This window comes from Triplophysa dalaica, chromosome 4 (assembly GCF_015846415.1).
Source record: "Triplophysa dalaica isolate WHDGS20190420 chromosome 4, ASM1584641v1, whole genome shotgun sequence".
Lineage (NCBI taxonomy): Eukaryota > Metazoa > Chordata > Actinopteri > Cypriniformes > Nemacheilidae > Triplophysa > Triplophysa dalaica.
In genome coordinates, this window is record NC_079545.1 from 25,264,937 (window position 1) to 25,290,505 (window position 25,569).

The following is a 25,569-nucleotide window of genomic DNA, read 5'->3' on the forward strand; positions in this document are numbered from 1 at the left end:
AAACATTTTTGTGGTAACATTCTTTACTTAATTACATTAATTACTTTTGAGTGGGCTGGTTGTTGTTCACAGAAATATTATAGGAGCTATTCTATGATAATATTTACCAAGGTTTACTCAAATCATCTTTGTCAATACCTTTATACAGTACTGTATAACCCTGCCAATAACCAGAAATACAGTATATGCTAAGAACACAGACTTTAATATTTCAATTTGTACATTAGGCCAAGCAGCATGTACAGTAAAGGAGTAGCTATACTTACTGAGCCTTTTTCTCAATAATCACATGAACTTAATTAAATATAATTAATTATCTCTCAGTTATTTTATTTACAAAGATGAGTTAGCAAGGTACGTTTGTGTAAGCATGAGTACGTGCACGGCAGAATACGTGATTAAACATTCCAGAGTGACAAGTCTAATTCTCAGAGCGTGTTGCATGTATCCCCGGTTCCCTAGCAATCAGACAAAAAGTCCCAGCTTTGTTGATACGAAGCACGCAATTGTTGGTTACTACTGCATCTAGACGTAGCTATCGTGGAACAGGCATGTTCTGACGGCACACCTCATCTGACAAAGTCTTTTGCATCTGGATGACTCGTGGAAAGTGATACAAACAGAGAATATAATTATGAATGGCAAATGAGAAAGCACTTCAAGGACTTTGTCAAATGTTTCCTGTTCCTGTGGTACCTGCATTATAAGAGCACCACATCCTGAACATGCTAGAATTAAAATGATGCGGATGAAATATCCTTTCAACACTTTAATCACTATTGAAAAGTTCATCTTTAAAAAAAACAGTGAGGTGGAGACCTAGGGCCAGATTCATAAACTGTTCTTAAGACAAAATACAAGATTGTTCTTAAGATAAATTGTAGGACGCTTGTAAGAATGTTTTTTCTTAAGAAGTTCTCAAATACTTTTTTTAAGAACGTTCTCATTTTATCATAAGAATAAATATATATGATTTGTAAATCAATCTTGAGAAAAGAGAAAGAAGGGTCTTAAGACAGTTTTTTTCGGGAATACAAAACATTCCTAATTTACCTAAATTAGATTTTAAGATAAAGTATGTCACTTAAGATTTTTTTTCTTAAGAATGTTTTGCGAATCCGCCCCCTGATATTGAGATGTACAAAAAAAGTAAAATATTGTAATCCTTATCTGTGATATTCCTCAACTCTCCTAATGTAGAAATTATATATTCCACAAACACCAAATTTTTCTGAAATAAGATGGAGGGGTGAGACAAACACTGTTTATTAAAAAAAAAAATAGAAATGGCCTCAGGAACAAACCTAAAAAACAAGTTTAAATTAAGGTATTACAATTATTGAAAGTAAAATAAAAACAAACTACCGTATCTAATCTTATATAAAAATAAACAATAAAATAAAATGACAAAATCACAACAAAAGTTCAATTAATTATTACATTTAAAATTAAATTAAATTAAGTACAGCAGCTTCTCATTTTGTATTTTTTTACTGTAAACCTGAATGCTTAAAGTAACTCAATAGATTACAGTCTAAACATTTTCTTTAAAAAATGATAATGGAAAACTCTTTAGAAGAGTTTACAATATTTTAGTCTTTTTGTTACTACTGTTAAGAAGACTGGTGGTTATGCTTAGGGTGTGGGTGTTTACATGAGAATCTTGTTGTTGCATTATTCAATGAGCCTTAACATTGCTAATACTGAATTTAAAAATTGTTATCATAATAGCATCTTTACTGTTTAAGTTCTGATCAATTAAAGCCATGGGAAAGATGGATACGTTTTAAGTAAGATTAACTCAAATATTTGAGTTACTTTACTCATAATTTGGTTCAATTTACTTAAGACACAAAAATAAAAAATATTATGAATTTTTCATTTCACCTAGTATAACACCTACTGTATTGACATATTATTCCAAAGCGCCTGAACAGAGATGTAGAAATTGTGGCAAACTTAACATCACTGAATCAGTGGTCCAGACTTTACCTCTTGGTCTCTGATTATTGCTGGGATTGATTTGATATGATTTCATCAATCTAATCAAACATTACTTCCTTATTAATACCTCTACAAAGTTTTCATGTTTTACAGAAAAAGTAATTGCAATTGATTTGTAATATTGTCCGTTTTCTTAAAGGGGAACAAATCATCATAAGAACAGTTTAGCAGAACAATGAAACCATGAAGAAATATTGGATATGAACAGATTTGCGTCACTGATCACAAATAATAGTTGCAGTAATTGCAATCAAATCACACTAAATTTTGACAATTATCGACACGTATCTGAAAACTGCAAATGTGTGCCATATTTGAATTACATTGGTGAAAAGGCACATTAAGACCAAAACATGCACAGGAAAGTAACTATAAAGTAAAAAATAACTAAAAATGGGAGAAATGACGAAATCAAAAATTTAAACTAAATGTAATAAATACATGTAACAACATTACGATGAAATGATTCATAATATGAAGTAATTGGAAAAACATTATAACATAAAACAGTGCCTTTTGTATAGACATCTAAGGATGTCTGCTCACGTCATCAGGTTAAAATTTGGCATGGATCTATATGAATAGGTGTTAACAACCTCTCTGAGCTCCATAATAGGAGACAGATTATCTTCTTACTGTTAAAGAGAATAGAGTTTGACCTGTGGCTTCATTTCATGGCACGTGAAAGCAGTCCTTCTCCCCTTATCTGTTTCTTTCTCTTTTTTTTTTTGCTTCTACAAAACCATCGTATATCTCACTGACCAAATAGAAATTAAATGTGTGACAAATTTCTTAAGAAACTTATCTTTATTCATACGTAAAACAATTATGTCCAGCATCTCATCTTAAAACGAAATATATGTTTGAATATAAAAATGTATCTAATGTAATGATGTTTATTTAGAAAAGAAAATAGACATGTTAACAACCTGCTGAAGAGTCATTTCCAGCTCACTGGGGATGTTGCAAACATGATATTGCTCTTGTCTAGACCACCTCATTAGATGGGTCAACTAGTTAATATGTAGTCAAGCAGACCACCATTAAAGCTTAACCTTTTCTCAATTCAGGCGGAAAACCAGTGAGTTCCGCCTGGTGTATCCCACTGCCTAATCTGTTCAGGTCCACTGAGTGATTAAGACAAAAATCCTGAAGAGGGTCAAAAGATTAAGGATCAAAAGAGGAGAAAGTCCTTGTGATAAAGGGGTTACCCATTATTTCCCCTACTATGGCAGTAAATGGGGAATGAGATCTTTTTGGTTACTGACATTCTTTCAAATATCTTCCTTTGTGTTCAGCAGAACAAAGAAATGTATACAGGTTTGGGACAGCTTGAGGGTGAGTAAATGATGACGATTTTCATTTTTGGGTGAACGATAACTTTAAAGAAGATTGTTGGTTTCTAATGATTTATAACAGGACCTTTTATATTGTTTACTTATTTGTATTTATTTAGCCCTTCCTCATGATCTTGGAAACATTCAAAATTATTATTGACTTCCACAATGTCAAATCTGCTCCACATGTGAAACAGGTGGACCATCAAAAATTTCCAATTAAATCATCAGAAGAGCAGATAATGGCAACAAACCTCAAAAAATGTTTTCCTCCACTGCAAACAACATTTCTGCAGGAACACATTGGTGGAGTTTAGTCATAATGACTTAGTCATGGTGACCAAATCACCATTTGTTAAAAAGTCTCAAGTCGTTACGGAGTTACACTGGGAGCTTTAGGGATTTTAGCATTTACAGAAACACCCTCAGGCGTACATTACATTGCTTAAGCACCTGAGCACAGCCATAGGAAGTTGTAAGAAGAAAGAAAAGTTAAGGGTATGTATATGAAATCGCAGTTAGAATTGCTGTGAAAAGAAAGCAATGCTGTTAGAGTTTGACTGGTCTCTGGTTTGACTGGTCCCTGTAACAACATCCTAAAATATGCCAAAGTTACAGTATTACTTAACTTTCCCATAATGGGAAGTTTGTAAATTCAATAGTTGGAACCAAACAAAATTGCAATCTATATGTTTGAATGACCTGACTGGGACCAATATGACAACACCAGGAGTAAAGAAAGTTTTTGCAATTGGGTTCCATGCCATTAGTTTACCTCCCCTCTGAGCACTCAGCCAACGCATTTACAGATGCTGGCAGATGCTTTTATCCAAAACAACTTACAGAGAATTCAAGAAACACATTTTCTCATTAGGCTTTCATTTCAAATGCATTTTATGAATTGGAAAAAATCCAAATATTTTGGAAGAAATCTCACTCATGGTCGGTTAACAAAAGAAACCGCAGATTTAAAATTAACAAACGCAGATGTGATGTAACATGAGTATAAGCAGTCAAACTTAGCATGCAATGTCAGAGACGGTTTGATATACAGTATGTTTCCTCTCAGCCTCACTCACAAAGTCACTTGTCTGTGACAAACCGTTTAAAGAGCTTACCAGAGATATACAGTATGTTCACCGTTACCGTTAATAACAGTAAATATTTTTTCCTGCAAAGAATCAAAAAGGAGTTAAAAGCATGCACGTCAACCTCAAGTGGGTGATCATTCAAAAAACGAATAAAGAATTGCATATAAAGTCGGCATAACAAAGCTCCAAAAAAATCAGCGAAAGTCTTTAATTAATACATTTTTTATAATTTTGGAGCTTTTTTGTGCTGACTTTATATATAATTCTTCCTGCAAAGAATGCAATGAGAGGTCACTAAACATAAAAAAACATAAACACGGCTAAGCAAATTTTACTGTATGGAGCTGGTTTGGTATGTAGGCCTATAGGTCATGTGCTTAATCCTTGACATTTCACAAAATGTTAATGGTCGCCTGTAATTTTAGAGTGCAAATGAAAAAACAAAACAGTAATATTCCGGCAGATAGTGTGCCAGGAAAAGCATCAAATAATATTTTTGTGAAGTACAATTACATGTTTTCCGTGTAACTTTACTACCAACTATCGAAAAAAAAAAAAATTAATTGATTGCATGCAACATTAAAGGGATTGTTCACCCAAAAACAAATATTCTGTCATCATTGATTCACCCTGAGTTTATTCCAAAAACTGTATTTATTTCTTTGATCTGCTGACCGCAGAGGGAGATACCGAACCAATCTCATCCCCCGTTAACTGCCATAGTAGGGAAAATATACACTGGGGTATTTAGTCAATGGGCGGTGAGATCTGTTTAGTTCTTGGAAACGCACGTTTTCCATTGCAGCCACAAGCGGTGTTGTTCAACATATTGTAATGAAAGATATGTGGTGTATTTTCAGCTGAAACTTTACAGAGACATTCTGGGGATACCACGGACTATTTTTACACTGCATAAAACCCCTGGATTAGCGGCCCTTTAAAATGTAGTTTCATTTTAACACAAGCCCTCTACCCAATATAGCTGCTTGACAGATGAACGTCTTGCCTCATCATCAAAGTTTTATTCCTCTGGACAAACTGCAGTGTCTGTGGTACCAAATCACACACTTATCAACATCTGATTGACAAAAGAAGGGATGTTTCAGACTTGTAATGTCATCCTACCTTCACCAATCAACAATGCCCCAAAGAAAACCAAAAACATTTCAGGTAGGAATTTTAAGAGTTGCGTTTCCAGAGCGAAGAGTGAACACTCAGAAACAGAGAAAACAAATGACACAACTCAATTCTTCATAGAACATGATCGTCACAGCAGATCTTTATGATAAATAACATGTTTCAAGCAGTGGGTACACAAATTGCAAGAGAATTAGGGTGCATAAACTGAATTGTCATGTTGTGGGGTCTTTTCTGGAATGATTCGATTTGGTATAACAAAAAAGTAGACAACACATAAACAGACACAAATTTTGGCTGAGAGCTAAAACATGAAAAGATTGCAAAAAATGGTCCTTGAACGCAGCTCGAAAGCACAATTGCATGCGTAGCGTTGCTTTGTCGCAATTTCAATCGTCAAGCAACATCAGTTGTCCGTTTGGTAGACTGAAACCAGATGTGAACTCACTCATTCAGTTCTCACAGAGCATGAAAAGATGCTGAACATCTTCAGCAACTGTTTGTTCTGAGTCAGAAATGCTTCGTACAGTCATCTTACATAGTGATGTCAAGATACACCTCGAAAACATAAACACAGTGGAAATATGCTTGAAATCCTCAAATATGTTATCCTGACACATGTTCCTCAACTCAACAATTGAGTATTCATGCAAAGACGTTTCATAAAACAAGAAACAGCCCATCAGGGTGAAACATTCACAAACCCTGCTTTGTTGAGGTGTTGTATCAACAAATAGGTGCACTCTCTCTTCTTGCTTCCTCTTTGGGCCCCAACAGCAGGTTGGTGTCAACATGGAATTCTGTCCCATGAACATTTCCCTCCAGAAAACAAGTCACACACAAGACTCTAGTGAGGCCTTTACTAGACCAATGAGTCTTTTAAACTTCAATGTGAAAACAAATCACCAACATTAAGCCATAAAATAATACTGTGCTGGGCTAACTAGCCTTCGACAACAACACTGAATTTGTCCTTTTGACAAAACATCTAAACTGTTGGTCCAAAAACAGAAAAGGACCAATTTGTAAACAGCATGCAGTGTGATGTGAATCAACACCCCATTGTCCAGAAAAGTTTCTCGATGGCATCCGTCATAGTTTAGCTTTATGAATAAAAATCTGGTCAACTGTGACAGATGGCAATGGTACTTGTGAGGAGAAATTAGAGTCAGTTGTGGAGCTGCTCAGTGGGCAGCGATGACCTGGCTGATTATAAATCATGACTCAGAGGTTGGAGGATGTTTAGTCTTTGCAGTGGTCTGGGCAGGTGACTGAGCCTTTGGAGTAAACAAAATTAGTCTTGGATCATGTTCTTGTAACCACAATTGTACAGCAACACCTGCTATTCAATAAATAATCTTATAAGATAGAATATGTATAGCATTTTATTATTAAAAGGAGCCACGGGTATAAAGAGATGAATGGCTTAATATGTTGTAATATCCTGACACTACTAGCATTTTTCGCAATATTTTCATTTCCTTAAAAAAACCTTAATGTAATGCTAATTTTAACTAAAGGAGGACGCCATTTTTTTTTTCAATGACATCATCTGTTTGCACTTACAGGTAGCCAAACTGAACATAGAAACCCTCATCAGTTTTTCTGTAGATATAAGGTGGTTGTAAAATAAAAATACACATAAAAAACAATTCTAAAATAATAAAAAGGAAAATAAATTTTCTCTATTTGGAATGTTTTCATTCATTTGAATAATGATGGTCAGAAACAATACAAACATTCATATTAATTTAAAATATACAATATATTTGTAGCTTTAATAACATGCATTTTGTCCAGATTTGTCTGGCATCTTGCTATACTTTGTTTATCAGTATATTCTCATGATGTCTGAAGTATACAATAATAGTGGATAGTAATGTCTTCAATAGTCTTAACTGTCTTAAAGACGGAGGTTTAAAGCTGTTTTAATGCAAATGTTTACCTTGAACAGACGCTATACTGAACTGAGGCAGGCTGGCTTGTGTCAAGAGGACATACCACCACCTACTGTGCCTGTGTATTTATATATCTGATCTCATGTTTGACATCTCATATTTTACTGATATATATTTAGATCTATGGAAAACGTGTGTGCCGTAGTGATAAGAGAACAGGTTTAGGTTGCAAGTGCAAGTGCAACCTTTCGACGTCAAGTATTTTGACGCCAAAAAAATGGCAGCCTATGAGTTAAATAGTTTATGAATGCTGTGACAGTTACGCTGTTTTTCAGTTCACATTTATAAAGTCAATGTCATTGTTGATATATTAAGCCATACATCTCTCTATACCCAGAGATCAATTTGAAACTGCAATCTGTAATTTTTGCCTCTCTATAACCAGGGATGGAGAATAACGAAATACATGTAATTTAGCTACGTATTTAGAATACAAAATTTGAGTAACTGTTACTCATTACAGTAACTATTAAATGGGGTGGTAATCAAATTACTGTCACATCCAAAATGTATTTTAGATTACCAAAGTGATTAGGTCACGGTTATTTCAGGAGAGGATAGACGACGTACACACAAAGTGCCCAAAAACACAAGTTTTAAACCTCTTTCGGGGAGATATTACACAAGTACGAATTATATCTTTTGTAAATTCAGGAAGTACGAGAAAATCATAACTTCTAGTTAACAAACGGATAACAAGAAAAAACATCAAATAAACAGTAGAACTGACAAATGAATAGAAACAAAGATGAAACTTAAATAGTTTCCAAACAATTAGTGAAATGGGAAACAGGTGCGGGTGAAATCCCAATGTCAGGTGTGCTTGCAGGGAATTGTGGGAATTGGAGTCCGGTGAGGAACGTGCAGGCGGTGAGTGTTTCAGATTACTTTGAATTGTAATGTCATTTATTTTATTTAAATATTAATATAAACTGTAAAATGCAAACAGCGATCAGTGATTCTATGACAATCTGCAAAAGCATCCTAAACTACAGTTATCCCCATAAATTTCACAGCTCTTGCCAAGTAAGCTAAATAAGTTAAACCTCCTCCGAGGTTTTTTTCTCGATTGGAATTTTGGGTTCGTGGCACCGTTTGCATACTGAGTTAAATTTGAATACTTTTAACAAAATAAGACGGATCTGGTTTCATAGAAATGTCATGTTCATTTTATCTAGTACGGTCCAAAGAGACAGTAACTCCGAAAGACATACTGACAAAAATTCATACATTCAGACCCATTCATGTGTATATGTGGATTTCTTGTGTATTGTAACCAATTAACTGGGACAGTAAAAGGAGACCACCCCCATTTCCAAAATGAAGTAAGACTATATCCTATATATGTTCCATATTATAAGGCACAAAGCATAACAGAGACAGGAACTGAGACCACATAAAAGATCTCTCAAAGCCTCTTTAAAGCAAATTCACGTGGCTCTGGAAGTGTTTGCAAACAGCTAAAAGAGGTCAGTCGCTCTCTGTGACTTCCATTGCTAATAATAGTCCAACACATGGCGAACTCCCCAGTAATGTGGTTTGTGCTGATCAGATACAACTGACAATATTTACGAGGTTCAACAAAAGAGGGGCCTAAATTGTCTAACTCAGATTTCCACTGTTTGAAGGAAATTAAAACAGAATGCAAGATTTTCCACAGCATGCAACCGTTACACACAATTTCAAGATCAACATCTTTTTACCATCATGTCTACTCTACGGGTACCACACAACCCTATAGGCATGCAGACTATGGAAATGAATGGAAAACGGGGATTGTGTTGTAGCTGAAGTTTGTTTAGTAACGCAGGTTTCAAAAGAAATATCTGCTGTACTTGAATAGTGAATAGTTGATAATTGAATAGAATTTTAGTTGAATAGTTTTAATCATATTTAAAAATTGCAACTGAAACATAATACATTGTTTAAATCAAATGGCCAAAAATGATGCATATCAACAAAACATCACATAACAATGCATACTATGTGAGTGTGTAATAAAAATGCCTGTTATCAAGAACTGAGACTTGCAAAAATGTTGGCAAGAGAGAATTTTTTGAATTTCTCTTCCCACTAGACCACAATACATGTCTCTTCAGTTAGGAGAGTCTAGCTGTGAAACATAAGTAGAAAGTAGAGGTGGCTAGCCAAAACATCCCACGCTGGAGAAAAGGAGACCACAATATGCAAATGCTCTTCATTTTCTTAGTTTTCCATCTTTGAATCACATTTGGAACATAGAGACGACAGAGATCTAACACCTTTTAAAAGTCAAATTTGTAATATGAATTAAACACGTTTTGAAGCAGTTTTGATTTCTTAAATCCTTGCAACTTCAACAAACTAAATGACAACCATTGAAATCAAGAGATTTGTTTACAGAAAAACAAAACTGCTGGGATGAAGGTTGTAACTTCGTCCTTACCAGACAATAGGAGTCAAGTGATTCTCCCTGTCAACATTGGATTAATTTGGTGAAACCTCCTCAACTCAATCTGTGGTCTTCATCTGATCAGAGGCTTGAACCTTCCATGGTCATGATCTGCAATGTGTCCTTAAACATTGTTTCTCACATTTTTTACCTTTCCCCGCTTTCTGTTTAACGGTGTAGACATGCATAAGTCATTAAGCATGTTCGTATATCACTTTTAAATCATGGCAGGTTTGATTAAAATAATACAAATTAAAGGGATCGTTCACATAAAGATAAAAACTATTTCATTGTTTTCATGTACATGTATTTGTTTCATTGATGTCATCTGACATCATTTAGCTACTTTCTGTTTAAAATAGTTGGCCACACTAGATATCGCAAAAATATCAAAGTCATATGGAAAACATCAAAACTCACAATCCAAAGACTTGTTTGAAGCAATGCATGCATAGTGTGTACATACTGTAGATATTTTCCAGTCCTAGATGCATAACTCCAGTACCAGACTGTCACACTTTCATCCGCCTCTAGATTTAATACATGCTGAGAAAACTTCAAGTGTCCTCAGTCATTCTTCTTCTGTCTCGAAAAGAACAACTGCTTCCTGGTTGTCATAGTAAGCGGAAAGATACTATTAGTCAGCCGGCCCACGTCACAGCATGTTTACATCGACCCCTCTGGCTCTGTATAAAGGGGGAGCTATCCACAACATCCTATTCCTTCAACGTCGATGCCCTGGCCAGTCATCTTCTGAGACTGACCCATAAACAACAGCTCCTATTGCATGGTAACAGGACACCCTTCAAAACACACACTTCCTATCTCTCAGTCCAAACACTTCAGAGAGTGTGTAAATACAGAGGCCAGCAGCCCTCAACAACAGAGGATCACATAGAAGATGGTGTTGTGGGCCAAGCACTTCACTTAGAGCTATATTTGGTGTGGAAAGATACCATACCTCCGGTACAGAGCGGGCAGCTGGTGAATCCTGGTGGTTGGCGAGAATGAGGAACGGAAGGGTGCAAAGCTGAGGATGCTGCAGGGTCAGGTGGAGCTCAGTTCGGGATGCCTTCATCTCGTCATCGGACGCAGCGCTGTTGAGGACAAAAACCACACCTTGGGAACCTTGGTAATATCGACTCCAGTACTTCTTGATGGTTTCTGCTCCTATATATAGAAACATACAAAGAATAAACATGTAACCATCTGGTTCATGTACTGAACATTAGCATTCTGATGTTATCTTCACATTTTGAATTTAGTCTTGGCAAATTCACCTTGAACAAATTACTCATGGGGACTCCCATGGAGGTCTAAAGACAGATCACATGTAATATTCTGAATTTCTCAATGATGTAAATCACATTATTCTTATACTACTGATCAAACAGAATATTATTTTTAATAATAATCCTTCAAAACGAATTAATTTTTCTTGGAGTAGACTTATATGCTTGCCGTTTAGTCATTCAGCATAAATCCAATAAAACAAAAAACGTAATGTGAAATAAATCATCAGGCATTACTTCTGTCACAGCAATCATCAGATCACAAGGGAAACTTATCTTTGACATACAGTATCATGATGACGCAAGTTTGTAGATCTCTTCAAGTCTCAGAGGAAACAAAAAGAAAAAAAAAAAATGCAAGAAATATTGTCAGAACAAGCAGAAAAAGCATTTTGTTGGACTTGCCAGGCTAAACTAGCGCAAGCCCAAGAGCCTACAAATTTCCTCGGGAGATATCAAATCAATATGGTTTTTTGATAAATGTTTTCTAACACAGCTATAGCTCAGAGTTGTCACTTTATTTCAAATTCCTCATTTGTTTTGCTTGTGCTCGTATTTCAGCGAGAAAATTAGAGCAAGTACCATGAATGGAAAAGGAAAATGTGTTTACATTATTTGGTCAGGTAACTTATGTGCAGGGACAGTTCTAGGGGGGACCAGAGCACACTTGGCCTCCCTCCTGGACCCCCTTAATCTGGAATGATATTTCACCAAAACTGAGCAATTTTGAGCTGAACTTGTTCAAATGACTGAAAAATAATCATGACAACAAATGTTAGTGCGCCCCTAAAAGCATAAGTGGCACCTGCCTGCCCCCCCCCCCCCGTTAAAGTAATCTAGAACCGCCACTGCTTATGTGTCGTCATAAAAAAATGACAAAAAATTTCAGTTCAATGATGTTACCCTTAATTTTACTAAATCACTTTACTATTTCAAAGAGAGTGACTGAAGTGAGTCAGAATAAGTGAGAAATACAGTGATCTTGTAGCTAAAAAAAGTCGAGCATATACTCCCAATGGAACACGAGTTGACATTACACACATTTACATTTAGTCATTTGGCAGACGCTTTTATCCAAAGCGACTTACAGTGCACTTATTACTCAGAGTTGATCAAAACAAATATAACTTTGAACACTCAGTTACTTTGGATAAAAGTCTGCTCATGTGTAAAGAAAATGAAATGAGGAGAACATGAGCGAGTGAGGGAAAAACACAGCCAAGTAAATAGAAAGAGAGGAAGAGAAAGTTCACAGATATCACCCTTGCGTGTCATCCACAGCTGCTGTTGCAACAGCTCGTGAGTGTCCAGATTCACTAACCATGTTCGGCCTTTTCATGAAGTATCTGGACTAGCTCCAAGACTCAAATGTTTAGCTCAAGCGATGCTAGGTTTAAATTCAACATACAATTAAAGTTACACAACTTTAATTCCTTGAACTGACGTATATATCTTCTATTTGCAGTCATTTTACTTTTCTTGAATACTTGACACTGATTGGTCAATCGCAGTCTGTGACTGAAGACTTTTGTATGTTGACTGTTAAACTGTTTAATTGACTGTCCTATCCTGATTTATTGCACATGCTGTTATGCGCACATGATACAAGATCATCATGTCAGGGCAAATTTTTGTGACAATGACTGTGGTTGTACACATTTTGCCTCATATGTAAGTTATCTGTGACTGAGAAATACATGTGAACAAAGTAAGTGATCCACCAGTGTCTCTTGTCTTCATTTTGCTCAAGCTCACAGGGAAAGTACACCACCATCAAAGTTTTATAGTCCATAAGTGCCATGTAGTGTTTACCAAAACCTTCTCATATCCAACAATGTAGTTTTCCTGTAGGCCTACTTCACAGTGAGACAGAACAGTTGAGTTCAGAACAATTTTGGTTCTGTGCAATTCTAAGAAATGAATTTAAAAAGGACAATCATGTGTAGCTGTTAGCTAAAATCATAATCCGATTAAATGAATGTTCAAAACGTATGAACGGACGTGTGTTCTGCAAAGTTTAAAAAGCTTCCTTCAGATTCTGACTATCTGCTGGGAACACATGACCATCTATCATCATATTGACATCTTCTGCCATCTGTTGGTCAAGGGCCTTGTCATAAGGTAAATGTTAATTTGCTGATGGCACAATAATAACAGAATCTCTGAAGAACCACACATACCGCATCAATAAACTGAAAACGTGTGACTAAAATGAATCTCTGCAAAATAATCCAAAACCAAAGAACTTTACTTGCAACGATGTTGAAACTGTTTTGGCTGCTTTGTCTGTTCACATCTCCAGGGTACAGTGTTTCATTTTAACTCATTAAATGTCCATCAATTCAGCCTGGATCCCATCAGACAACTTAAGTCTTGAATTTGCCAGGTCATGGTATCCTGCTCTTATCCATCTAACCTCAAGAAGTAGACTGTTGAAACAACCAAACCTTAAATATGTTTATATTCTTTTCTCTGTAAAAATCAGTTGGTAGACTACACTTTATAGAAATGCAAACTGTGCATATTTCCACTTTAAATGTGTTCAGTTATATAGGCAGAAATGCAGATGCAATTGTATTGAGTTAGTATTACTATTATATTAACATTATTATAAAAAGATACCTTAGAGAATATATACAGTAACTTTATTAACAGCAGCGTTTTGAAAAACATCTGAATTGGCCAGAAATATTAAAACATTGAACTGACTTTTAGGTTCTCTGTATTATCTCTGACTTCAGGATATTAACTTAACTAGGATACCTGTTGCATTGTATAATTTCGAAATTGCATAAAATATTGTGTAACATTGTAAAAATGTTAAAATGTGATGACATTATAGATGTTGTGTGCTTTCCTTAAAGCTATCCTTGATTTGAATATGACATCTTGTGGGAGTCTCTCAAGTTTATTTAATAAAATAAGAGTCATTGTGAGTATCCCATGTGTTAGCTGCTTCAGTTGCATTAATGTAATCATAGGAAAACATGACAGCGGTGTGTGTCATTGTAAACCACAATCACTCGCATTCAATATTTAAGAATGATGGAGACAAACCACTGAATAACAGGCAGGACTACTTTAGTTTGGTTTGTCATAGCAAACAACCCCGGGAGGACATTCCAAATAAAATTGTTCAGTGAAGTCCAAACATCTATAAGACCACATTGACAGAAAACTTGCAATGAAGTTTTAGAATGTAGACCAATTGAAAACAAAACAAGTTATGTAGAGAAAAAAAATATTTCAGATGCTGCACCAATGCAAGCTGGTTTATAATGTCATACATATTTTTTCATAAATATAATGTTGACTTTACAAAAGGTGGGAAAATATTATTGCTTTCGTTACAGTACTTTTTGATATGTTTTGAAATAATACAATACATTAGACACATCATCAGGTAGTGTAACCTAAGAGTTGATGCCAGCTAAAGTCCATGTTATCATTCAAGAAAAAGGAAGACATAAAAGACCCTTTTTTACATGTGATGTTTTACTGAATGTGCAGCCATGAAACAAATCTCCAAACTAATGAATACAAGAATTTCTAACGTCTCAAAACATCTTGCTTAGATACAGCATACAGTGCATACATTAAAGGAAAGTTTCTATTTAGTCTGAATAAAAGAACGATCTTGAGTCTCTTATACAGCACCTATAAGCAATAAGCCATTTGTTTTCCATTGCTCTTCATAATGAGGAAAGACCTTATTATTGTCTCTTTCATTTTAGTCTTGGTCTGCTTGAAAGACTAATTTCCGACCACAGATCATGGTTGGTGCGCATGCTATATTTCCATACCTTCAGAAGAACGCAAACATTTTATTAATCCGAGTTGAACTCAACTCCAGTCAGCACAAGTCTTTGAAGTGCCCTAACAGAAGCCAGACTCCACAAACTAACCCGAGAGAGCTGGTAAAACAATAAACAAATTCGAACGGTTTCCATGTTGCTAAAATAGTAGGTACACTTTTGCTTTGCGGGCCTGCAGGTAAGCCACACACAGTGTCATGTGGTTTTCTAGAAAGTTCATCATTAAGAAGTGAATAGAACCATGTTTAATTTAGAAAAATAGTGACTGATAGAGAAACCACATCTCAACAGTCTTATGGGTCAATTTCTTTGACATCTGTGTACAGTTTATTCTTGAGGATACAATAAATTCCTTTGTTGTTGAACTGATACTGTGTGTAGCTTTGGTTGAAGATATAATCATTAAGAACTCAAAGAAGCCCTCTCAGGTAAATAAAGTACATTTCGGCAAGATCTTGGCAAAAACAATGTTGGCTTTATTTCTGTACAAAAATAAAACAGACATTTTTTGGCATGCTATTTTTTTTTATGGAAGATGACAAAAGTTTAACCTTTCCAAACCTACAGCAGATTTGTGGCGAGATACTCGCAAATAATGCAACCTGGCCGTTATCACAGATGCTTGTTATAACTACTCGCATAATCAAATGTGAATACTGATTCATTGATTTGACATTAAGAGATTAGGAAAAAAACATTAGCAGGGTAGTTTAGTCTGTGGCTAAAAATGAAATGGTAAGGAAATGAATAACATTGTCTGACATTCACAGCAAGGGCTATCTTCACACATAAAGTCACGTCTTATCTTCTTTGACGTCATTGTCACTGAAGAGGGCAAATTCGCAGACACCAGTAACAGATGCCTCCTCGCTGTGCCAGTCATGCCTCACACCTAACGGACAGACTGCTTAAACACACGGGCATTGGTGGCCTTCGTGTCAAAGGGGTAACAGACGTGGATTGTCTCTTGTTATCAGGGTGGATTATAACATGGATGAGGGATGCGGTTTGTTAGCCTCAGCAGGACAACGCAGTTCATTACAGCCTTTGCACCACAAGCTGTGCGACAAACTGCCGATATGTCACTATGGCAAATGCTCACAGTTCACATTCTGAACTTTCTCGCGCTCAGATTCATCCATCCTGTCGAGGCTGTGCCACAGTTTATACGGCACCATTTTTTGAACAGGAGGCTTGGTCATTCTCCTGCTTCCTTCCAGTCATGTTGGAATGATCATATTCACGAGATAAGTGTTTGTGAAGGACAACATGATGCTGTCAATTTCATTCATGCCCTAACTTTAAGGAAAAGTTTTGAGTCTGAGAAAGTTAAGAAATTCAAATCTGTGGTCATTTTTTATTATTTTTTATGAATGATAGTGATAACCGTTTCCGGAAAATAGCAATTTAACCAAATATATGAAAGGTTTATGCGACTATCATTTTTGGGGCACCACAAAAATATTTAGATAAAGTATAAATCATAAAGTGTGAATCCATTGATGAATACCTAAATAAAGCATGAAGCACATTCTTAATCTCTATACTTTGATGTGTTTCACCTTTAAATTGTGAAGACTGAAATTGCCCAAATGAATGTTTCTCTGACCAAAACTTTACATCAAATTGTAATTGTGAATTCAGAGTGTGTAAATGAACAAATTCCGCCTGTTTGTAACTATTTTATGAGAAAAAATGTAAAAAAGTAATAATGAGGCCCCACACCTGACGTCGCCTCCAAACCTAACCATCACTGTCACAAAAGCAGATCGTACTAAAATGTAGTAATGAGATATGCATATCATACAAATAGATTATATGCACACAGATCAATTAAGTATTTCCGCTAAAATATCAACCAGCTCTGTTACTTCCGCTGCACGTAGCATCCATAGGGAACAACAGTGTTTTTCACTCGGTCGCTTCAACTTTCAAGCTTCATTTACAAATATGAAAAAAAGCCAAGTAAACTTTTGCACTTACTGGAGGCTTGATCACAGAAGCACAAAGCAATGCTCAGCCGTTGTGCTGTTGGTTCGTTGAAATTTTAACGGTTTCCTTAATAAACACAGTGTTATCACTTGGTGAAAAATGACCTCAGCGGAAGTGGATCGCTTGCTGAGATTTAAGCGGAACAACGTCATAGCTCCATTTGCACATACCCCATTATCCACCTTATATAATACTTACAAATTTCCACGGGACTGACCCGAAACTTTCCAGGATAAAGATGATAAATGATAGCTCCTGGTCTTCCCACACAAGGCCAGGTTTGAACAAATTTGTAGTTTGCGTGACAGCAAAATGCAAGCTAATAAATGAACAGCAGTCAAGATGAGAACGTTTCATCTGTCTTTGCTGTGCTCCTGGAATATTCATTATGACACGAGTGCCTGTGAGATGCTGTATGCTTACTACAATGAGAGGGTTCGAGAGCCTGGGGCACATCAGTCATTGAGCAAAAATATAGTTCTCACCGCTCTTCAAAGAGCAGGGGGAGGGCTTGACAGTTGTAAGCTTTGAGGACACATGAGAGAAGGTGGTAAAAAATGCATTATTCAATTTAGCAGCGGAAACACACATAGTCATAGTTGTGAGTCAGACTCTTCCAAACTTTCAATTTCTTTTTCCGCTCCTCGAGTTTGGCTCTCAGTAGTAGTTTTGGGGAAATCTCCAGCCAGAAGGGATATTTTACACTTCTGTAGTATGACTACTGTACTTTTTTCAAATAAGATCAAACTATACATACTGTACATTTAGTCTGTACTGTAAGCATATAAGTTCCATGAAAATTCGTCGAACTTCTTTCCAGGGAATAAAAAAATATGTTGCGATGTGAATTAAATATCTGTGCATGTCCTTGCATGGTCAAGACCAACAGATGACGTTTATCAGGGCCCTTGAGTTGTCAAAGTAGCCACTTAGTCACTGTAGTTGCTAAAGTGTTTGAAGTGCACAATGAGAAGCACATAAAATGATCTACTATTCATAAAGAAGGTAATATTTATTATTCAAATAAACATTCATGCGTGTGTTTGGTACATTTGCCTACAACTTCACAGGCCAAACGTACAGTATTACCTCAGCATGCAAAACTTTTCCAAATACTGTGATAGTTCTGGGCATCTTGAATATGTTACCAATACTTCTGTATTACTTCACCAAGATTAATGTAGTCAGAGTGGAAACGTCTCGGGAGATTATGTGTGTCAGTTACCAAAGGAAGGCAGTTCACGAGGCAGGCATTAAAACTCATGCACAGCACATCTTTTACAGCTCTATTCTAGTCAAGCACTATACATGAACTTTCAGTCAGCGCACATGTGTCCTGCTTCAGGTGATACATTAGCTTCTAAAACGGCCTCAATCCGTTAAAAACAACCCCGGAGACTCTGACCTCACCTGCTGGAGAAGCTTCATTTCATTGCCCACCATATGCATTTCAGATTTAGTCAGGCCTCCCCTTGGTTTACTGCGTTGCCGCTCTCTGTTGTTGTCTTTAAGTGGACTCTAGATTCTGTTGCATTAGTATAGGGCCACTTGTCATGATACAGACTGCACCTGTAATGTCCCCCACGTCCCCCCAAACACATAAATCACTTCAAAGCGGCTCCCCTAACATTCTCATAAACAGAGTCGGCTCAGCGTGAAGATTTATTTCACCCACTACATGCCTCTCATCAGCAGCCCTATAACAACAAGTATCTTCAAGCATCATACCTGTGGCCGCATATATGGCGCAAAGGAACAGTGCTCTCAAGATAGTCATTCATGTTTGTAGTCAGAGGGTTTGTTTGCTACAGGTGTGGAGACAAAAGATAGAAAACTGGCAGTTTGCCTCACATGTCTGTTTGTCTAGTCCTGAACTCACAATATGCATGCAGATTGAGCAGGAAATCAAAGACTTTGTTTTAAAGACTGCCAATAGACAGAAAAAAGCAAATGAACGATCCAATTTGCTGAAACAAATGGAATACTTAAACATGGATGTTTGCTAGCCACTTCGTCTCCAACTCAGGTAAGTTGTCTTTGTTGAACCATACCTGCTTTCTACACCTTTATATTTTGCGTAATTGTAAAGTTTTCACAGCGTTTTGTGACCTTGGATCAATATAAACACAGCGTTGAGAAAAATCCCCAACAAAAAAATCACCAATTTCAGCTGGCTTAAATTTTTAAGTTAAATTAAATTAGCTTTATGAGTTCATTGAACCTTATTATATTGTACTGACTTAAAAAATCCAGTAATTTACGTTTAATGGTAAAAATGTATTAAGCTGTGTAACATAGTTAAGTATACTGTATACTTTGTAAAAAACATATATAACAAAATAAATAAAAAGCTTACTACAGCTTTAAATCTCCTAGTAGAATTGCCTTGTAAACTAACGTGCTGAGAAAATGTTTATTTGCTCCCCTACTTGTAAGTTGCTTGATAAAAGCGTCTGCCAAATGAATCAATTTATGAAAATGTATGTTTAGACATTAGTCTAAAACATGTGGTTTTAAACACATTTGCTGTTCGGGCTACTAAAAATTTGAGTTTTGCTGATTTTATCTTAAAGAATAAGATAAAATCAATAAAACTCAATTACCGAACTTGACCAACAACCAAAGTAGAAACTCTGATGGTGCTTTAAATGAATGCTACAAAAACCATAGATGTCAATGTGTTATTTACCATCTTTCCCTGTTTACATGCGCATCTAAAAAGGGTACACAACCTGCCAAAAGAGACGCAATATTTATTTGCTTAGCAAACACCTCCTAAACTTGACTGACCTGTAATGCATTACTCTTTAAAGTCACCGGGCAGCTGTGGTTTTACTGGGAAGTAGGAGACACTGAGGTAAGTGTTCATTCTTAGAGTTCAGGTGGCTAAACTAGGAGATCTGTCCTAGAGACCACTGGATTAGCCTGGCAACAGTCGCTCTCTCCACGTCTTGAAGAAGACATGATTCTGATTTGTTCTCATTACCTCCTAGCTCCTTTATATTCAGTATCGCGTTTTCGAATCCCACTGCCTTGATGCTGAAACCTGTGAAAGAAAACACAGCTGTGTAAGAAAAAAGAATAAAAGAACTAAAACTGAACACAAACGATTGGGCATGTAGAGGGTAGGAGGGCAAACTTTTGTAATCAATTTTTGCAATGCCCTTTTTGCTTAGACTGCTTGTGTTTATAAGCCAAGTTTCATCAAATGTTCAGCAGATGAGAGTAAATATGCCATCGAGAGGTGAGAAGCTAGGTCTGTTGGCTTGGAGCGCCTCTGACAACTTAATCTGACCATATTTCCATGTGGGCTGCCAAACAACTCTTCGCTATAGTAAACATGTTTTTATTTTCACATTTACTGCTTCACTACGACTTAGGACAGGTGTTCACTCCATAGATGAGTCATTGGACGCACATTAAGAGTTTGTGTACTGTCTAGCACGCCGTGTACATCACACTCGGATCATTAAGACGTACGTCACACAGAACTGCGTCTTTTCTTGTGAAAATAACCACTTGTGTTATTTGCACAAAAAGGAAGTGATGTTGTCCATCTGAAGGAAGCAAGGGACGATGATTCATGAAAACACCAGCCTGTCGCCAAGGGCTCTAATGAAATCGACACTCTTGTCATAAGAAAGAAAGTCCATGTGAAAAAACCCAGATGTTCTGAAACGCAGACACATATACGCACATGATATTTTGCAAGTGCAGTCTTCTTTCTATGGTGAAGGAGTGGACTGTTCAAAGGGTAGCTCTGAGGTAACCGACAGAGAGATGCAGCAATAACGTTAAACAGCTTCAGTGATCCAAAAGGCCGAGGAGCAGTGACAGGGGCAGAGATTTTGCAGACGTTTTAGAGTGCTGGGAAAGTGTTGAACTGAGCATGAGTTTGAAGGCTTGGACAAAAATGATGAAATCGAAGTGTTTTTAGTCGGTGTGTTCTGATGATTCCAAGCATTTGTTTGAAAAATCGAAGCCGAGGTTTGTATTCGTTTGCGGTTTGTACCATTAAGTTTTAATGACTAGGTGGGGTCCAGAAAAGACAGTACATGGGTGGTTTTTTTACTACAGGTACTTTTATGTCAGACGAGTGGAAAGTTCAAATAACTGATTATTTATAAGGTTTGTTATAAGAAGGTCCCATTAAACCATTCTGAAAATACATTTTCTCCATATGATATTTTGTCAAGAACATCCCAAAAGATGATTATAAGATGATAGATGATCATGAGCCGTTTTATTATTGGAAAAGTCTTTCTTTCATATAACACAAAAGAAGATATTTTGAAGAATGTTGGTAACCAAGCAACATTACATCCTATTGACGTCCGTAGATGGACAAAAAAAACACATTCCTCTTTTTTTCAGAAACAAGGGTCAAATACTGATTTTAAATGACAAGAGAATGAATAAATGATGGGAGAATTTTTATTTTATGGGTGAACTAGGGTGGTAGTCAATGGGTGCCAAGAACTGGTAAGCAAAAATACATTCATACATATTTTTAACAATTTGAGGGCGAGTTGATAAATTTGTGAACTAGGATGGTAGTCAATGGTGGCCGAGAACTGTATGGTAAGCAAAAATAAATGTTTACAGATTTGTAACAATTTGAGGACGAATCAATGATGACAGATTTTTTATTTTGGGGTGAACTGTTCTTTTGAATTCAGGCTAAAATTGCATAAATCTTACGAATTTTATAAACAGTTTTTTACTGTGTCTAAGTTGTGGGGTCATAAATTTGCATTCAACATGTTACCTAGAGACAAAATGCGAGATAAAAGACATTGAATGTGTGAAACATGTTTAACTAAGGGCTTTTTGTTCTCAATGTAATAACCAAATTTACATAATTCTCCTGTATGCATATAAATACACGGTTGGACAGTGGTAGTCAAATAGACTAGAATATTTTCGTTTTAAAAGGCCCAAAGGTGCCATTCATTTTTTTAAACGCAGGAACAAACAGCGTCAGTGAAATGTTCTATTACCTGTGGTTGGTACGGTGCCATCACTGATCTCATTACATAAGCGAGATAGCAGACTGGTCTTGCCTGCGCCGCTCAGTCCAATGCAGACAACATCATACTCTGGTCTAGTCGGAGGAGCTTCCTTACAACATAATGTCTGGAGACACTAATAATAAAAAAACAGAGAAAAGAAAAACACGTTAGTGCTTGTGAGTGGTGCGGTTTTTACTGACATACTGGTGGTGCTAAAATATACAATCTAATATTTGTCAGGGAAGAAAGAAAATAAACGAAGGAAGTTCCAGAAAGTGTCTCTCGTGAACTGACAAATGCTAATGAAGTAACAGAGAAAGACGTTTGCTGATCCAACAAACTAATGCGGTGATTTGAAAGCAACACATCTGGTGGACACTTCCTGAACTCAAAACAAAATGACGTCATTGACAAAGCGGACATCACAAAGTTCTTGCATTCCCTGTTGTATGGTTTACTGACGTTTTTACATAAGTGTACCTGAGATATTTTTTCCTACAGCAGTTTGTAGCGTGATATCAATGCAGGCTTTAGTGTACTTGCTTGCCCTAACATGCAAAATAGACTGTTACCAGACAGATTCTAACGCGGTCTGTGTCTGTTTAAGGGGGAGGGAGAGAGAGGCAGGGAGGATTCTGTGAGCTTGCGTCCTTATGATAGCAGACAGACCTGTCACTTTATGAATCACTGTCTTTGACTTGGGGCCTGCTGGGAAACATTAGGAGGCAAATGCAGTGTGAACCGTGAATGGGATGGTTAAAGCTGGTGTGGAGAGATCAGTATACAGAACTAAAAAGAGATGTCATTTATTAGCAGGAAAGAATTAGTTTGTGCCAGGCAGGGCTTGATTCTGCCTTCAACGCTGGATTATTGCATTTTACATGGAAATATAATAATCCATCAGCATCATGGGGCGGTTTCCCGGACAGTTTTTAAGCCTAGTCTCAGACTAATTTAAATGTAAGTGGTGACTTGATTGAAAACAACCTGCACTGGCATATCTTAAAATATATCAGTGCAACTGTTTTGTCTCAAGATGCACACCAGTAATGCTCTTTTGTCAAGTATGTTTTTAAAAACGATTTAAAAAACTAATTTAACTAAGGCCTATTCCTGGTTTAAACTAATCCATGTCCAGTAAACCGGGCCTAAGTGTACTAAATGAGACACTACATCATTGTAGAATCATGAAAAGGAGTTGTTTTCATTTCTAAGTACATGTTGTGTGTTAAACAAAAATCTGCCTATGAAGCTTTTTGGCTTTCATGTAGCTCATCTGGTAAAGTTGATGGGTTTGATATACTAATAAAATAAAAGCCGGAATTCACTTTGAAGTTTGTGCCAAAATTCATAAATGGACAATTCCAGCATTATGAACAATATATTTAATAATTTGCTTATATTTTACTAAACTCCAGATGATAGAGTTCAGACATATGAAAAATATCAGTCTATGCACATTTTCTATTTTCAAAGAGAGAATAAGTGTGACAAAAAAAACATGTTTTTGAGAGATCGGTGAATTAAAATGTAGGCTATAAACCGGAAGAAATATACCCAACAAATGGAGAAGGGATGGCTTTTCAAGTTTTCATAGACCATAAAATAGTTACTTTCTTATTTTCTGTGAGCCGATTTATGAGGAATTTTGACTATTATGGATATGACAATTCACTTACCTGACTATGGAAAACTATGCTTTAAAAACTCCAAAAGCTTTAAAAACCATATGAGAGACTTCACATGGGAATTAAAACCCCTAAATATTGACATCTGACATATCAGTATGGTGAAAACAAAAAAAGACATTCAACTCCGCTTTATGTAAATGCAAAAATCCATAAAGTAAAACCTAGTTCTGAGACCTGTCTTCTATCTATAAACTACTTTTGTAGGTTTTGTTATACATTCCGAATCCTGATCTTAGGCCAAAAAGGCATGCCGGTAAACATGTCATCGGTTCTGGTACTCTTCCATTGCAAAAAGCCGAAATGGCTTTCACAGGCCTTCTCTACCACAGAGGAGCCGTCGTTCTTAGTTGGCCAGGTCGGCAACACGTGCTTCTGCTTTGTCACACAGCAACCCGGACATCTGCTTCAATTAGAGGAAGAAGATGCCACTGATGAATTTACCCTATTCACCCCCACCTTCACTTACAGTGCTCAGATGATAAATTTGCATCAGTTGCTAAAGGCAAGTCCTGGAGCTTTGACCCCGTGGCCCGTCAGGGTTCCCACAGGAGCACAAGGCCACACACTACAGCGGCATTTCAGAAGAAAGTAAAGGATTTCCCAGGTGTCCAAGTAGTCACGCTTCAAACAACTGCTTGGTAAGTATTTCTTTCTATCCCCGTGAAGAACACAAAACACGACGGGGCTTTGAGAGAGAGGCTTCGCGCTCTCCTGCCCAGAAAGATTTTCTATAAGTCCACAAACTCTAACTATTGATTGATTCTGCTGGCTCTCATTACAGTATTGTTTTCTCCCACAGAAGCCCCGAGACATTACCTCACTGGTGTTAGCGACATTGTAAAAGCTGATTTACTGCTTTTTTATGTAAATGAAGATATTTCAGGGTATTAATATTCCAGACTGTGACACGGGAGCATTGCGTTTTAAGATTAAATGTTTCACTAAAAGGTGCACAATAAAATCTCTCCGGCCCCCCTCATAGCACCCAGCCTCCTATTTAAAGAAGATGTCAAGACATCAAACGGCTGATGTAATTAAAAGGCCTGGCTGGGATCCAGGCCCTGGCACCAAAACAAAGATATAACAGCATTACAATCCACCACGGCAGACAGTGGAACACAGCTGGGCCAAATCCGCTCAGCATTGCCACAATATTGAATCTTCAGCCCTTATGGAAGCGGCACGGAACAAAAACAACTCCCCGCCTGCCAACTTCTCCTCAATAGGTCCACGGCTGACTGAAAGATGCCCTGTCTGCCCCACGCAATAAAGAATGCCAGACTTCCATCATGAGAAAAGTAACGCGACTCGACGGCAGCGTCTGCAGCAAACGCTCGGCGGGGTTATTGGCATGGCATGTGCAAGCGGTTAATTCCTTACAGTCTAGAAAACACACCAAGCGAGGGGGGACACGGACATGCGATGGCCAGTCGATTGCTCACTTGTCTGCTCTATTTTAAATGACAGCTTTGTATTTTTAGAGCCAATAAATGAGGGGGTGCGAGAGAGGGAAGCACCACACAGACAGACGGAGCTCACGTTTCACTCGTTTGCCCTCTAAGAGTGTGGAAACACAGCAGACGTCTGCCATCGATGCGTCAAACGGTGATGCCACCGTGTGTTCCCCATTCGCCGCCAAAACAGCTCCGTCAAAACAAAAATGTCAAAACAAGAGCTGAACTCTCTTTGATCTTCCAAGACCAGCTAATCAGAGATATGTTAGCAATATACATTTTACAGCTCCACATTAACTGCGTGTTAATTGTCTCATTTATGCCAAACTCTTCATTCATTAAAAACTCCACTATG

General features: G+C 37.0%; 1 protein-coding gene across 1 annotated transcript in view; it reads right to left on the bottom strand.

Moving 5' to 3' along the window:
* arl15a (ADP-ribosylation factor-like 15a) overlaps nucleotides 1–25,569 on the bottom strand; it is an 81,995-nt gene that overhangs the window by 37,188 nt on the left and 19,238 nt on the right. Inside the window, exons 2-4 of the mRNA XM_056745868.1 lie at nucleotides 22,058–22,202; nucleotides 20,044–20,103; nucleotides 10,920–11,128 (exon numbers count right to left, since the gene is read on the bottom strand). Of these exons, the coding sequence (XP_056601846.1) occupies nucleotides 10,920–11,128; nucleotides 20,044–20,103; nucleotides 22,058–22,202 (414 nt within the window). The remainder of the gene's footprint in view (nucleotides 1–10,919; nucleotides 11,129–20,043; nucleotides 20,104–22,057; nucleotides 22,203–25,569) is intronic.